The sequence below is a fragment of the Temnothorax curvispinosus genome, unplaced genomic scaffold (assembly GCF_003070985.1).
Source record: "Temnothorax curvispinosus isolate PA1 unplaced genomic scaffold, ASM307098v1 QBEX01007285.1, whole genome shotgun sequence".
NCBI lineage: Eukaryota > Metazoa > Arthropoda > Insecta > Hymenoptera > Formicidae > Temnothorax > Temnothorax curvispinosus.
Window position 1 is genome coordinate 558,652 of NW_020217065.1, and position 14,205 is coordinate 572,856.

Consider the following 14,205-nt stretch of genomic DNA (forward strand, 5'->3'; position numbering starts at 1 on the left):
ATAACACTGTTTTATACAAAGAAACTGAATGAAAATAGTTTAGAAATTGATTCTTTCGGTTACAAACAAGAACAATACAAGGAGACATTGAGCAATTTATTACGGTGACAGAATAAGAAACGCTTTGAAAGAGCCAGGAGAAACAAACGTTGCTGTTTGTAAAAGAAAATCTCATCACTATAAACACGCTTTTCTTACATTGGGGATATTGAAAATTCTGAAAAGTTATAAAGCTCTATAATTTAATTAGGTAACTTTCTTGGCGACGTTATTAACTTTCGAACTGTTTAAGCTTGACAAAATTTAAACTGGCAAAAAAAAGGGCTTAAATTGATTTAACAAATATGTAATTGCCAATGTATCGCGATATCAATGTACGAAATATATGAAACTATTTTTCTGCAGATTGAGCGTGGCAGGAGTATCAAGGCGCAACGTACAGATTATGCTGAGAGCGGTATGACGTGCGACAGGCCCTCCGAGGATACCGAACTAACGAATATGTGCAAAAAGTTGGGCACAATTCGGGGTAATCAGCAAAGCTGCATCAACAGAGTCGCCAGGGAGACGAAAACTGCGGGCACCCTGGCGGTGGTTGTAGGTGGTTTCGTCGCATGCTGGCTGCCATTTTTCATTCTGTATCTGGTAACACCCTTCGTTCCCGTGCAACCGCCGGATGTTCTCATGCCAGCCTTGACATGGCTAGGTAGTCTCTTTTACATATGATGTTTCCAATTACATAATGTTTCCAAATATGCTTGCCTTTTTTTATTGATTGATGCATTTATGCGAACTGTAACGAATATTTAAAATATATTTAGATAAGTTAAAGTTGGATTAAATGCAGAAGTTTATTTTCTATTGTTGTACATACAATAGAGAATAAATATTAATAAAATAAATTAAAAAATGTGACAAATTTATTTATCTTGTATCAATATTTATAGTTTTCAATTTATGTCATTATAATGTCCTTCAAAATTACAGTTGCATGACATATTACTATTGAATACTTTTTACGAAACTGATTAAAAGTGATTTTATGTGTTTAGGATGGATTAATTCGGCCATCAACCCGTTCATTTACGCTTTCTATTCAGCAGACTTCAGACTCGCTTTCTGGCGATTAACATGTAGGAAATGTTCGAAGAGTAGACCAAACTTGGATGGCACGAATCGGAAATTACCTGCTTCGGTTAACTGGAAGAAAGATACGTCGAGGACGTGAAGTTCTCCGTACAGTTACGAACTTATCCAATTATGTGACGTCCGGTATTAGAATGACTGCGGTTGACTCGAGTTTATTCGCAATTGCAGTCTATTAATGAAGAATGATACGTATGTTCTTAGTACGAGCTTATAACCAATCAATAGTTCTTATGCGGTTTTATAAGATATAAATATTTCACTATGCATATACGCACAATATCTACTTTCGGATACGCGCAAATTCGAGATTCACATAAATAGTCATATCATTCTCTTTGTATATAACGTGCAATACAATTGGACATTATGGTTTTGCGTTAAATGCTTATCAGTTTTGGAATTATGCTCAATTAAATTGAGCAACATTTTACAAGCTTTTGCAACTTTTCCAATAAATTTCATCGTAAAATAAATATATTGCAATAATATATATTTTTATGCGTTTTTTACGTGAGTATAATGCAGTTTGTCAAAGCAATATTAAAAATAATTTAACATTACATTCAGGTTGAGTATTTACGTTTATATAAAAATGTGTAAATAAACGTGACTGAAGAAATGAACTCGAAGCATGTAGCGAACTTTTCTGATAAGCATATATGACAATTAAAAAATAAAAATAGAAATAGAAAATTTATGAACAGTTTACGAATAGTATTATAATTAGTAGTTAGTCGTAGGAAAAATAATGTATGACTGACTTTTAATCTGTGATCAATATCGAAATTTCATTATTGCATTCATTCGTGATATTTGTATACGAGAAATAAAAGATTAAAAATATCTATGCTTAATCGTGTTGATGTACGTACTCTTTTTTTCTATATCTCCTTGAATATTATACGAATAATGTGAATATGAAACTTTACGCACGTACTTTATCTCTTATATTTTATGTTTTCGAGGAAAACTTGCTACATGCATCGAATGCTTCATACTAACACTTTAGTATCGTTAATATGTGATATTATTCTAATATAATAATTTATTTATGATTATTTATAGACAGCGTAAAATAATAGCAAAATGTAATACATACTTAGTCATGCAGATTTATATAAATGTGAATGTAGAATAGAAATTTATAAATATATTTTAGAAGATATCCAATTATATGTTTTAAGAATATTAAGTAAAAAATTATTATAATCTAGAATAATTTATATATAATAGATCTAGAACAAACTTATATATAATAGATACTATTATTCAAATAGATATTAGTTAATTGAGATGGTAGACACTGCTACATAAATTTCATACATTGTAACCTTATCAATCGTTGAAGAGACTGTGTAGATATTGTAAGTAATAGTTTTGCTGGAAAATAAAAAGCTGATGTGATGTCAATTTTTAATTTGTTATTAATATATCTAATTTTAAACTATTAATGTATCTTATCAATTATTTTATCAAACACACACATGTATGTACACACAACACATACATACATGTATATACAATCTGATTTACCGAATATATATAAATTCTTATATGCCACTACTTAATATATATTACTGATTTTAATCAATAAACAATTTTGCTATAAATTGGAGAACTATAAATATATAAAACGAGTCAAAATCAACAAATTTCGCGTTTAAATTTATTATTTATTATTTATTAAAATATGTTATGTATGCTTTATGATGTGTTAATACCAAAATATATAAAGCTTTTTTTACTACTCTATTATAGATATTATTTGTTATTCTTTACTAAAATAAAAATACTTGTAGTTTGTTATAAGTATAGAATATATCATATTACAAAAAATTTATATTAGTTTTAACAAATTAAAATACATTCTCATATTTGCAGCACATTTATTAAATCAGAAAAATAGAGAAAGTACATACAAGAGTATATATATATATATATCTATTTATTTAAGGTAAATTATATTGTGTGCGTATTATAAATGTGTATTAATAATTATACAAGTAATATTCAATTTTTGCATTTATTTGTATTTATTCAGCTTGTTCTGTTACTGCTTCTGTTACTGCTTCGTCTTCTGTATCTTGGTCTAAGTCATGTTCATCATGTTGCCCTATTTTATGTATAGCTTCTGCGATGCACACGTTCAGAGACCAACCTTTCTCACATTCTTGAGTAATATTTTTCACTATATTCATAAAAATTTTAAAAATATAATTAAATAATATTGAAATATATGTATAACATATTCTGTGAGACTATTATATTCTAATAGCAAATGTATTGTTCCAAAACTTGCACACTGCACATGAAAAAAGTGTACATAATACATGTTTTTGTAATATTTTATTTTTTAGTAACTGTAGTGTTGTAGTACTTATATATTTGTAATAATTATAATATAATAAGATATAGTTTACCTTTTTTTATGCATTTACGCGCAACTTTGTGTGCCATGGCTAGTTCCGGACCGTCCCAGGAATTTCCCATTTCATTTATTTTTGCACGAACTTGAGCTTCATTAATGTTTGTTCCTTCCATCTAATATTATTAAAGAGAAATTATAAATAGTAGGAAATAGTAGAACATAACATATAATTATTTTGTTTCTTTAAAAAAGTTATACAATTTAAAATGTATGAATTAAACAGCATAATATATTTTTATTAAGAACATATAATAATAATATCACTTTGTGTATTAATTGGTTGTTAAGTACATATAAAGTTTTATTAATAGTTATTACATTATTAAATTACTAAATCTTTAATAATTAAAAGTTTTATTATTTATTGTGACAGGTTATTATTGCATTATTGGACATTATGTATAAAATATGTAACATATTTGTAAACACTTACTAAGTTCTGTTTCTTTAAGATACACGCAATCACGCAGCCATTTTTTCTTGTTCTCTCTGCATTTTCAGGTTTCGCAGGTAAGTTATTCATTATGTCTTCTTCGTCGAAGGCATCATCTATAAAATAAAATAAAATAGATCAACGTACAGGAAAACGCTTTTACAGCCGAAAATTGTTTTTACAAAAAAGTTAACTCAATTAAAAAATTAAAACATTGTAAGTAAGATGAGTGCCCAATCAAATCAGTTAAAACAGAATTAATTTAAAACTGATCAAAAGAAGAAATGGAAATATAAAGTTGGCAACAATGTGTGTAATTATAACTTACCTATAGTCATATCATTTTCAGTCATGCAAGCTTCAACATCATTTTCTATGCGTGATTTAACTGCACTTTTAAGCCGGTTTTTTAGTTCTGATGAGCTTGATGACTGAAACTTATAAAAAAGATTTTAATTTTATTCAATTTATACCTTTTTTAATGTGTATTATTTTAAATAATATTTTTTAACTCATTAAAATTATTTAAGTAGTTTAATAAAATAGTACTTACAGCAATTATTAAAACACAGGTGCAAAGCACAAGACTTTTCATTTTGTACGAATTATATCTCCACTGTACTAAACACAATTATTCATAGCAACCGCAACTGCACCGTATATATACTCTCATGCTAAAATATAAAATACATAGGTTAAAGAAACAAGATCATAGATCATACACTGAGGAAAAAATATTGTAGAATCAACGAAACAATTTTGTTGATTTTTTAATTTATTGATTTAATTATTTATTTTATTAAATTAAATACACGTCTATTATTTGAACAAAATAAAATAATTGAATTCTGAAAATGGTATCATACAAAATCATTTTTTTTAAGTTAATGATCAATTTTGTTAACTCAATAAAATAATTTTGTTGAGAACCAAAAACATTAACGTTTTTAAAAATAGTAAATTTATTTAAAGAAATATTTAGTTAATGTTATATTATGTATAACTGATAGTATAAAATAAAACAAAATAGTAAAAAAGAACAAAAAAAAATAGTTTGTACAAATATTTTGTTAAACCAATCAAATCATCTGCTTGGCAACATACAATCTTCCGGTTTTATTAAATCAACAAAATTTAAAAAAAAAAAATAATTATTTCTCTTAGTGTACAAACATTAGTTATATAACATTAATGTATTAGAGATTATTTACCATAATGATAATACGCCAATACCATATTGCGAAGTGCATTGGCGCAAATATATAAAAATAAAATAAATAGTAATAATAAAATAAGTAATAATAAAATTATTGTTAAATTTTGTAGATTTCAAGTATTTATTTAAAATATTTATGTGTTGTTTTGGAAACTAAATCGTGATTTAAATAAATAGACGTTTTACCGGATCTGATTTACTGGATATATATAAATTCTTATATGCCACTACTTAATATATATTACTGATTTTAATCAATAAATAATTTTGCTATAAATTGGAGGACTATAAATATATAAACGAGCCAAAATCAACAAATTTTACATTTATTATTTATTAAAATATGTTATGTGTGCTTTATGATGTGTTAATACCAAAATATATAAAGCTTTTATGTAATACATAAAGCTTTTTTTACTACTCTATTATAGATATTATTTGTTATTCTTTACTAAATAAAAAATACTTGTAGTTTGTTATATGTATAGAAAATATATTATATTACCAAAAATTTATATTTATACATTACAATATTTTATTTTAAAAAATGTCCAAATTAAGGATGCGATGTTTACAAGATAAAGTGTATAATTAAGTTTAAAAAAAATTTTATTATTATGCAAGCTGTGTATTTGTAATGATGGAAATGTTTTACTACACAAGCAACACGATAAAAACGATTACGTAAATGATAAGAAAGACAGTCTATGCAAAACATGTTTAATTACTCATACAGTTCATATCTAGTAAATGATAAGAAAGGTAGTCTATGCAAAACATGTTTAATTACTCATACAGTTCATATCTACTCTAAAATAAAAATACGAAATTATATCATCAAAATTAAACTTAATATCTATACGCGTTTAAGTTTTTTAAAAATACAACAAGAGCGAGAGTGCAAACATAGAACATGAATGTCTTTATTTTTTAAATATAAATTTCTATATAATTTTATTATTTTTTTATAAATGCATTAGAGAACTTTACAAAAGCAAATAAATGTATATCTAAATATGTTTCTATCAACAGTAACTATGTATACGTAGATTAGAGTTGTGAGGTCAAGAATGGTGTAAAAATATCATGCAGATGTAAGATGTATAATGATAAGTTACTGATATTTATTAGACTTACTGTTACAGATACGAGTTGTTCGGATGTATAAAAACACATATATGGAATTTTTTAACATATTTCTTCATAATTATGTGTCTGCATATGCAATGTTTGTGCTCTGATTATATCTTATTATTTATATTTTTAATATTTATATTATACATATTTATCATGTTACATAAGTTAATGATTTGTTTTTACATATTTTATTTAAACTTGGACACTATTTTTTGGCAAAGTCGGAAATGTTTGACGAACATATTTGGCACGAATCAGATATTAACCGTAACGATTAACAAAAAGAAAAAAATATACGACGCAAAATTTTCTTTATAATTTCAAACTTGTTCCTGCTGTTGAAGTAACTGTAATTAATTTACGTTTATTATAATCGAAATATCATTAACGGACATTGACGTGTACAAGAGCTATTTCCATAAAATCAAGTATGAGTTTGTTTCACATGATAAAGTATGTCAATAATTTTAATCATTGACATACTTTTATTATGTGTAAAACAATGTGCAGAAAAAATAATTAATACTTTTTAATTAATCAATTATTTTATTTATAAAATACAAATTATTTATATAGTAAATTGATATTTATATATAATTATTACAGTTACGTAAGTACATTCGCATGCGAACGGCTACGCGCGTAAATAAAAAGAGGAATACAATCTATACAATTTTTCATCAGATTTTAAGAAACATTTTGTATAAGAAAAATACAGTTTTTATCTATTTAATTACTGTTTTTATAAATAAATACTTTGTTACTCACTTAAATGTTCTGCATAGGCAATGGATCTGATTACTTATAAGATGGTTCTCATTGCCCGATGTCGGAGATAATGGGAGTTTATTTTTTAATTTTAAAAATAATTATTTTTTTGTTGATTTTATTAGAATTTAAATAATTATGTTATATCAAATTAAAGCTTAATGTTTTTTAAATTTAATTACTAAAAGCTCAAATTAAAAAATTTGGTGATTATAATATATTTATTATATTTTTTTCTTAACTAATGCCAATTCTCCCGATCTCTCCTAGCTTGTGGCAAGAATTCGTAAAATCTAATAATACCGTGATAATCGAAAAAAACAGTGATATTATAAAACAGTATTATATTCTGTGTGTATTATAAACTTCATTATATTTTGTATGTATTATAAATGTGCATTGAGAGAGATAATTGTACGAATAATATTTAACTTTTGCATTTATTTGTATTTATTCAGGTTATTCTGTTTCTGCTTCTTACGATTTACAAAAAGCTACGTAAATAAAAAGAAATGCAATCTATAAAAATTTACTTACACAATTGCGTCTATTTATTTATACAATATTATAAGTTTAAAGAGCTCGATACATCTGATTCTTTAATAGAGAGAATAAGTAGATACATCATTTAAACCAAAATTTAGTTTTCGTATTAATACACCAAAACGAAAGAAAATAGTATAAATATATATCTTTATTAAAAATGAAGGTATACATAGCTGATTTTCATACATTATTAGACATTATAAATGTGCTACGCACGCGTTATTTAACTTTAATATTATATTATTACTATTACATGACACTATGTTCCCAGGTAGCACATATTGTTTCATATATGTTTTTTGAACGTATTCATAGTTTCATAATCGTAAAGAACCATTAAGAGACGTTTGAACAAAAATGTATTTGAAACCATGATTTAAGAAATGTATTTTTTACGTTTCTACAGTTAACAAAAATACCTATTTGTTAAATTTTTTATTTTAAAATTATAATTTGCTTTATCTATATAAATAATAGTTTTAATAGCTTTTTTTGAAACATTTAAATTTATATATTATATATATATATATATATATATATATATATATATATATATATATTCGGTTTTCATAGCGTTTTTCGGTTCCCAGTTTCCAGCCTTTCCTGTCTTTTCAATCTCCTGGTTGTAGATTGCGTTCTGACATGGCCTTCTGTATTCCGCCCAACCACGTTGCTTTGGGCCTTTCTGTTTTTCTTCTCTGCATTGGGGTACACTTCAAGATTTGCTTGGACAGTTTTCGTACATTTAAATTTATATATTTAAATTGATGTTGTACTAATTATTATTGAATAAAATAAATCATTTTATCCATGCATATATATATCCATTTATTTACTTAAATTAATTTTGTTCTACCGGTCTTAATCTATTTGTCATCGGACAAATCTGAGCTTAGAAAACTTCCAACGGTTGCAAAATAAACGTTCTGCTGAACGTGGTCATTGAAAGAACATTTATACGTGTGTTCCGTTTTGAAGAACTTCCTGAACTGGTGCACATCAGTAATGCAATTTAAGTTAGAGTGAGACAAGTATATTTTGTTTCACTTTAACTTATTGCACGAATATGCACCAGTTCAGGAATTTCTTCGAAAAAGAATAGACGTCATAGATGGTATATGCATAAAGCTTGTAGAACATTCTCACGCATGTCTCAAAGACGTCATAAACACGTTCAAAATACGTAAAAAGTAGGAATTTTAAATGTCTTTATCTAAAATGTCTTTATCATTAAAACAAAACGTTTCTATAATAGTTTTTTAAACGTTATTTTATCGGAAAAAAAACGTTTCATTGAATGTTTTTCGAATGGACATTTTTACTCATGAGAAACGTTTCTAGAAATCGGTTATAAAACGTTTCGGAAAAACGCTTATAAAACACTTATAAAACGTGTATCTGCTATCTGGGTTATATTAACTCCTTGAAATATAAGATCAAAATATACAAGAAATTTAGATTTTAGGCCACATGCTACAAGATTGAAGCTTTTTTCACATTTTTCTGTAAGATCCTTTGCTAGAATAGAAAAAAAATTAATTAAAAAATAATAAGAAAAGTAAAGTACTTATGTTACATTTTTTTTCTGATTATAATGTTTAAATTGTTAGATTTAGATAAATTGATAGCATTAAGATGACTTATTTAATAATTTATTGAAGAAATTAACACTAAACAGTTTTAATAAACAAAATCAATAATCTTATGTTTATTATTAATTGGAGAACTCGTATATAATGTGATTCTATAACTTACTTTCATTTATGCAGTTATTCAGACCTTTAAGCATATTTAATTTTGTTGATTCATCAATATTTTCAGGGATTGTCTCGCTACGCATTTTTTCTACGTCATATTCCGATCCTTCCATCTGACATTTATAAGAAAAACATATAAAATATTAATAACATTATAATATATCATTGTATAATAACAATTATATAAGATTACATTCTTGTGTCCCAAATAATGTTTTATTATCTTATTAGTTCATAGCTCGAACAATCTTTTACAAAGATAACAAAAAATATTACTTACAATTCCAAATTTTTCTAATATACATTGCAGGACGCAACCATTCTTTTTAATATTCTCTTGTTTTTCGGATTCATTAAGAAAGACATTGTATATGTCAAATATTACACCTTTTACGGTAAACATGTCATCTAGAAAATGAATTTCAAAATAAAAATATTGTATATATGCGCGTATATATATGTAGGTATTCTAAAACTCCCATGAAAATTTCAGTTTTCGGTTTCAGCCGAAATTACAATAAAAGAGATTGTTTCAGTCGGATTCTATCTAAAATATTATATCATATATTTTTATTTACATGATTTTAATTATTTCAGAGGTAATCAGTTTTGCGATTATGTGTTTCAAAATTCTAATACTTTTTGGAAAATAATTAAAATAGTTGTACATTTATTCTTAAAATTTTGAAATACAAAAACTTATTCAATTTTGATATTGGTAGTCATCAATAGTAGTTTTAATTAGTAGTTTTAAATAAATCCTTTTTTATGGAAATAAGACACTTTTGTTGAAAAATAACTGACTCAAAATTAAACATAAAATCCCTGGTTCTGGAGTAATTAAAAAGACATGCAAATCAAATAAAAATTTATGTATATATGTAAACTTACCATCAGAGACATTATTTTCAGTTAAGCAAGTATTGTAATGTTCGGTGGAGGATCCCAATTTTGCGCCAACAGTAAAAGACTAAAAAATATATATATGTATATATGTAATTTGCTTTTTATTTTAATGTTTATTATGTTAATTATAAGTTTCCTTTTTATACGTAATACATAAACAAATTTAGATATTATCACGTATTAATTATATATATGTACAACAACACACAATAATATAACTTAATATTTATAACTTATTTGTAATTAATTTGTAAAGAAATTTTTATTGTATATCTAAAAGATCTTTGCTCTTTCATTAATATTTAATTTTTATGTCACAAAGATACTCACAATTAGCGCAAAAGTGCAAATATAGAATATAAGCTTCTCCATCTTAAATGAATGAATAAAATTATACCGCTATATGTTTAAACGTACTTGTACAATAACGAACTGGAGCTTAACAGCATCATATTTATACTATCTCTAATATTTAAAATGCATAGATTAAAGTTGCCAGATCATTAGATCACATAAACATGAAGTACATGTATAAAAGATAATGATAAATCACTCATACAAACTCACATTGTTGCTATATAATATAAGTTGTTAAGATATAACTTACACATGTAATTTTCTCACATGTATGGGTATGTTTATATGCTGATTACATTATAATTATTTTTTAATATTTATATTACGTCAGTTAATTAGACGTGTTTATCTCTGTTGTATGTTCTAGAGAATTTCCGGATTTCTAAGGATTGATATATCGCAAATGTTTAAAAAAGTATAAATAATTATCCCCATAAGGGATACATTTTCAAAAACAGAAGTAATTTGACTGGATTAATTAACACAAAAATGCATTAGAAATTTTCGTGTATGAATTTCGGACTTAACTAATTATATTGTGAAAAAATTAAGAAGGTTGTATTTAATTTTCATTTTCTTATTAATTATAATTTATGTACATCAATAAAAAACAGTGTGTAGAATTAAGTAGAAGCTAATAATATGGTAGCATTTATATATTAAATACAAAACTTTATATTATTAAAACTATGCTACGAGATCACAAATAACATAATATACTTTTATTATATTATAGGTTGATGAAGATCAAGCACAAAGAATAATCAGATAAATTATTTATTACAACAAAGCAGTAGTTAAATACAATTATGATAACGACCTATTCAGTTATTAGTTCAAAAGCAAGCGTACACTTCTAATTGGAAAGAAAAAACTAATGCTGTAATGCAAACTGTACCATAATTTCAATGGCACCATTAATTAAAGATAACGAAACAATATTCGTAATTTCAATGAAAAGGAAATTAATGAAATTAACGGCTCTTTCGCAAACAACGGACGTCAGAATAGCAATTAACACCGTAATATAGGAGAGATAAATTTCTTAAAATCCACATTATTCAACTTAATATAATTGATTATCAATTAGTTTGTGCAATTTGTCTTATGGGCTTTGTCTTATGGGCTAATCTCTTACATATCTTTTTCAGAAAAGGAATTGTATATCAACTGTTTTAATTACATTTAGATATTATTTTTCGGATTTATGTTCATGTTCTTCTTGGTTTTCAGAACGAGAAGCATAAACTTTCTTTTTAGATTTTAGGCCACATACTACAAGATCGAAGCTTTTTTCGCATTTTTCTGTAAGATCCTTTGCTAAAATAGAAAAAAAAATTAATTAAAAAATAATAAGAAAAGTAAAGCAGTTATGTTACACCTTTTTTTTATTATAATGTTTAAATTGTTGGATTTAGATAAATTGATAGCATTAAGATGACTTATTTAATAATTTATTGAAGAAATTAATATACTAAACAGTTTTAATAAACAAAATCAATAATCTTATGTTTATTAATAATTGGAGAACTCGTATATAATGTGATTCTATAACTTACTTTCATTTATGCAGTTATTCAGACCTTCAAGCAATTTTAATTTTGTTGATTCATCAATATCTCCTTTTATTGTCTCGCTACGCATTTTTTCTATGTCATATTCCGATCCTTCCATCTGATATTTACAAGAAAAACATATAAAATATTAATAAAAATATAATATGATATTATTGTATAATAACAATTATAAAAAAATTACATTTTTGTATCCCAAATAATGTTTTATTATCTTATTAGTTCATAGCTCGAACATTCTTTTACAAAGATAACAAAAAATATTACTTACCATTCCAAATTTTTCTAATATACATTGTAGGACGCAACCATTCTTTTTTATTTTCTCTTGATTTTCGGATTCTTTGTGTCGGTCATGTATTACATCTTGTTCGGTAAGCATGTCATCTAGAAAATAAATTTCAAAATAGGAATATTGTATATGTACACGCATGTACGTAGGTATTCTAAAACTTCCATGAAAATTTCGGTTTCAGCCGAAATTAAGAAAGATTCTTTCAGTCGGATTCTATCTAAAATATTGTATCATATATTTTTTTTTACATGATTTTAATTATTTCAGAGATAATCGGTTTTGCGATTATGTGTTTCAAAATTCTAATACTTTTTAGAAAATAATTATAATAGTTGTACATTTATACTTAAAATTTTGAAATACAAAAACATTCAATTTTTATATTGGTAGTCATCAATAGTAGTCTTCATTAGTAGTTTTAAATAAATCTTTTTATTATGGAAATAAGACACTTTTGTTAAAAAGTAACTGACTCAAAATTAAACATAAAATCCCTGGTTCTGGAGTAATTAAAAAGACATGCAAATCGAATAAAAATCTATGTAGATTTGTGTAGACTTACCATCAGAGACATTATTTTCAGTTAAGCAAGTATTGTAATGTTCGGTGGAGGATCCCAATTTTGCGTCAACAGTAAAGGACTAAAAAATATATATATGTGTATATGTAATTTTTCTTCTTATTTTAATGTTTATTATGTTAATTATAAGTTTTCTTTTTATGCGTAATACATAAACAAATTTAGATATTATCACATATTAATTATATATATGTACAACACCACACACACAATAATATAACTTAATATTTATAACTTATTTGTAATTAATTTGTAAAGAAATTTTTATTGTATTTCTAAAAAATCTTTGTTCTTTCATTAATATTTAATTTTTACGTCACAAAAATACTCACAATTACCGCATAAGTGCAAATATAGAATATAAGCTTCTCCATCTTAAATAAATGAATAAAATTATACCGCTATGCTTAAACGTACTTGTACAATAACTAACTGGAGCTTAACAGCGTCATATTTATACTATCTCTATATACAATGCATAGATTAAAGTTGCGGGATCATTAGATCACATAAACATGAAGTACATGTATAAAAGATAATGATAAATCACTCATACAAACTCACATTGTTGCTATATAATATAAGTTGTTAAGATATAACTTACACATGTAATTTTCTCACATGTATGAGTATGTTTATATGCTGATTACATTATAATTATTTTTTAATGTTTATATTACGTCAGTTAATTAGACGTGTTTATCTCTGCTGTATGTTCTAGAGAATTTCCGGATTTCTATATCGCAAATGTTTAAAAAAGTCTATAAATAATTATCCCTATAAGGGATAAATTTTCAAAAACAGAAGTAATTTGACTGGATTAATTAACACAAAAATGCATTAGAAATTTTCGTGTATGAATTTTGGACTTAACTAATTATATTGTGAAAAAATTAGGAGAGTTGTATTTAATTTTCATTTTCCTGTTAATTATAATTTATGTACATTAATAAAGAACAGTGTGTATAGAATCAAGTAGAAGCTGAGCATTTGTGCTAATAATATGGTAGCATATATATTAAATACAAAAATTTATTTTATTAAGACTATGCTACGAGA

The 14,205-nt window shown here is 25.2% G+C and overlaps 4 protein-coding genes across 12 annotated transcripts in view; 1 reads left to right on the top strand and 3 right to left on the bottom strand.

Moving 5' to 3' along the window:
• Positions 1–2,314, top strand: part of LOC112456891 (tyramine receptor 1-like) — a 49,561-nt gene extending 47,247 nt beyond the window's left edge. For all 9 annotated transcript variants that reach the window (XM_025019683.1, XM_025019682.1, XM_025019684.1 and 6 more), the window contains 2 exons: positions 406–706; positions 1,053–2,314. In XM_025019683.1, coding sequence (XP_024875451.1) covers positions 406–706; positions 1,053–1,228 — 477 coding nt within the window. In that variant the 3' untranslated portion in view covers positions 1,229–2,314. The remainder of the gene's footprint in view (positions 1–405; positions 707–1,052) is intronic.
• A 799-nt stretch (positions 2,315–3,113) lies between these two features.
• On the bottom strand, positions 3,114–4,674 carry LOC112456895 (pheromone-binding protein Gp-9-like). Its single transcript, XM_025019692.1, has 5 exons — positions 4,564–4,674; positions 4,339–4,447; positions 4,011–4,126; positions 3,570–3,690; positions 3,114–3,337 (listed from the first exon to the last, which is right to left on the bottom strand). The coding sequence occupies exons 1-5, from the start codon at positions 4,603–4,605 to the stop codon at positions 3,183–3,185; spliced, it is 543 nt and encodes a 180-aa protein (XP_024875460.1). The 5' UTR covers positions 4,606–4,674; the 3' UTR covers positions 3,114–3,182.
• Positions 4,675–8,929: 4,255 nt separating this feature from the next.
• Positions 8,930–11,101, bottom strand: LOC112456896 (pheromone-binding protein Gp-9-like). The gene is made up of 5 exons (XM_025019693.1): positions 10,671–11,101; positions 10,326–10,404; positions 9,715–9,842; positions 9,433–9,547; positions 8,930–9,195 (listed from the first exon to the last, which is right to left on the bottom strand). Exons 1-5 carry the CDS (start codon positions 10,710–10,712, stop codon positions 9,050–9,052), a joined length of 510 nt encoding a protein of 169 aa, XP_024875461.1. The 5' UTR covers positions 10,713–11,101; the 3' UTR covers positions 8,930–9,049.
• A 357-nt stretch (positions 11,102–11,458) lies between these two features.
• Positions 11,459–13,588, bottom strand: LOC112456898 (pheromone-binding protein Gp-9-like). The gene is made up of 5 exons (XM_025019696.1): positions 13,479–13,588; positions 13,129–13,207; positions 12,543–12,658; positions 12,257–12,371; positions 11,459–12,017 (listed from the first exon to the last, which is right to left on the bottom strand). Exons 1-5 carry the CDS (start codon positions 13,518–13,520, stop codon positions 11,890–11,892), a joined length of 480 nt encoding a protein of 159 aa, XP_024875464.1. The 5' UTR covers positions 13,521–13,588; the 3' UTR covers positions 11,459–11,889.
• Positions 13,589–14,205: the final 617 nt, after the last annotated feature.

Excerpts from the sequence above, each read along its gene's own strand:
- LOC112456898 (XM_025019696.1), bottom strand. The coding sequence starts at position 13,520 with ATGGAGAAGCTTATATTCTATATTTGCACTTATGCGGTAATT. Across the intron at positions 13,208-13,478 it reads TTTGCACTTATGCGGTAATT|TCCTTTACTGTTGACGCAAA; the intron begins GTGAGTATTTTT and ends TATATTTTTTAG. Across the intron at positions 12,372-12,542 it reads TATTAGAAAAATTTGGAATG|ATGGAAGGATCGGAATATGA; the intron begins GTAAGTAATATT and ends TGTAAATATCAG.
- LOC112456895 (XM_025019692.1), bottom strand. The coding sequence starts at position 4,605 with ATGAAAAGTCTTGTGCTTTGCACCTGTGTTTTAATAATTGCT. Across the intron at positions 4,448-4,563 it reads CCTGTGTTTTAATAATTGCT|TTTCAGTCATCAAGCTCATC; the intron begins GTAAGTACTATT and ends CTTTTTTATAAG. Across the intron at positions 4,127-4,338 it reads TGAAAATGATATGACTATAG|ATGATGCCTTCGACGAAGAA; the intron begins GTAAGTTATAAT and ends TTTATTTTATAG.
- LOC112456896 (XM_025019693.1), bottom strand. The coding sequence starts at position 10,712 with ATGGAGAAGCTTATATTCTATATTTGCACTTTTGCGCTAATT. Across the intron at positions 10,405-10,670 it reads TTTGCACTTTTGCGCTAATT|TCTTTTACTGTTGGCGCAAA; the intron begins GTGAGTATCTTT and ends TATATTTTTTAG. Across the intron at positions 9,843-10,325 it reads TGAAAATAATGTCTCTGATG|ATGACATGTTTACCGTAAAA; the intron begins GTAAGTTTACAT and ends TTCATTTTCTAG.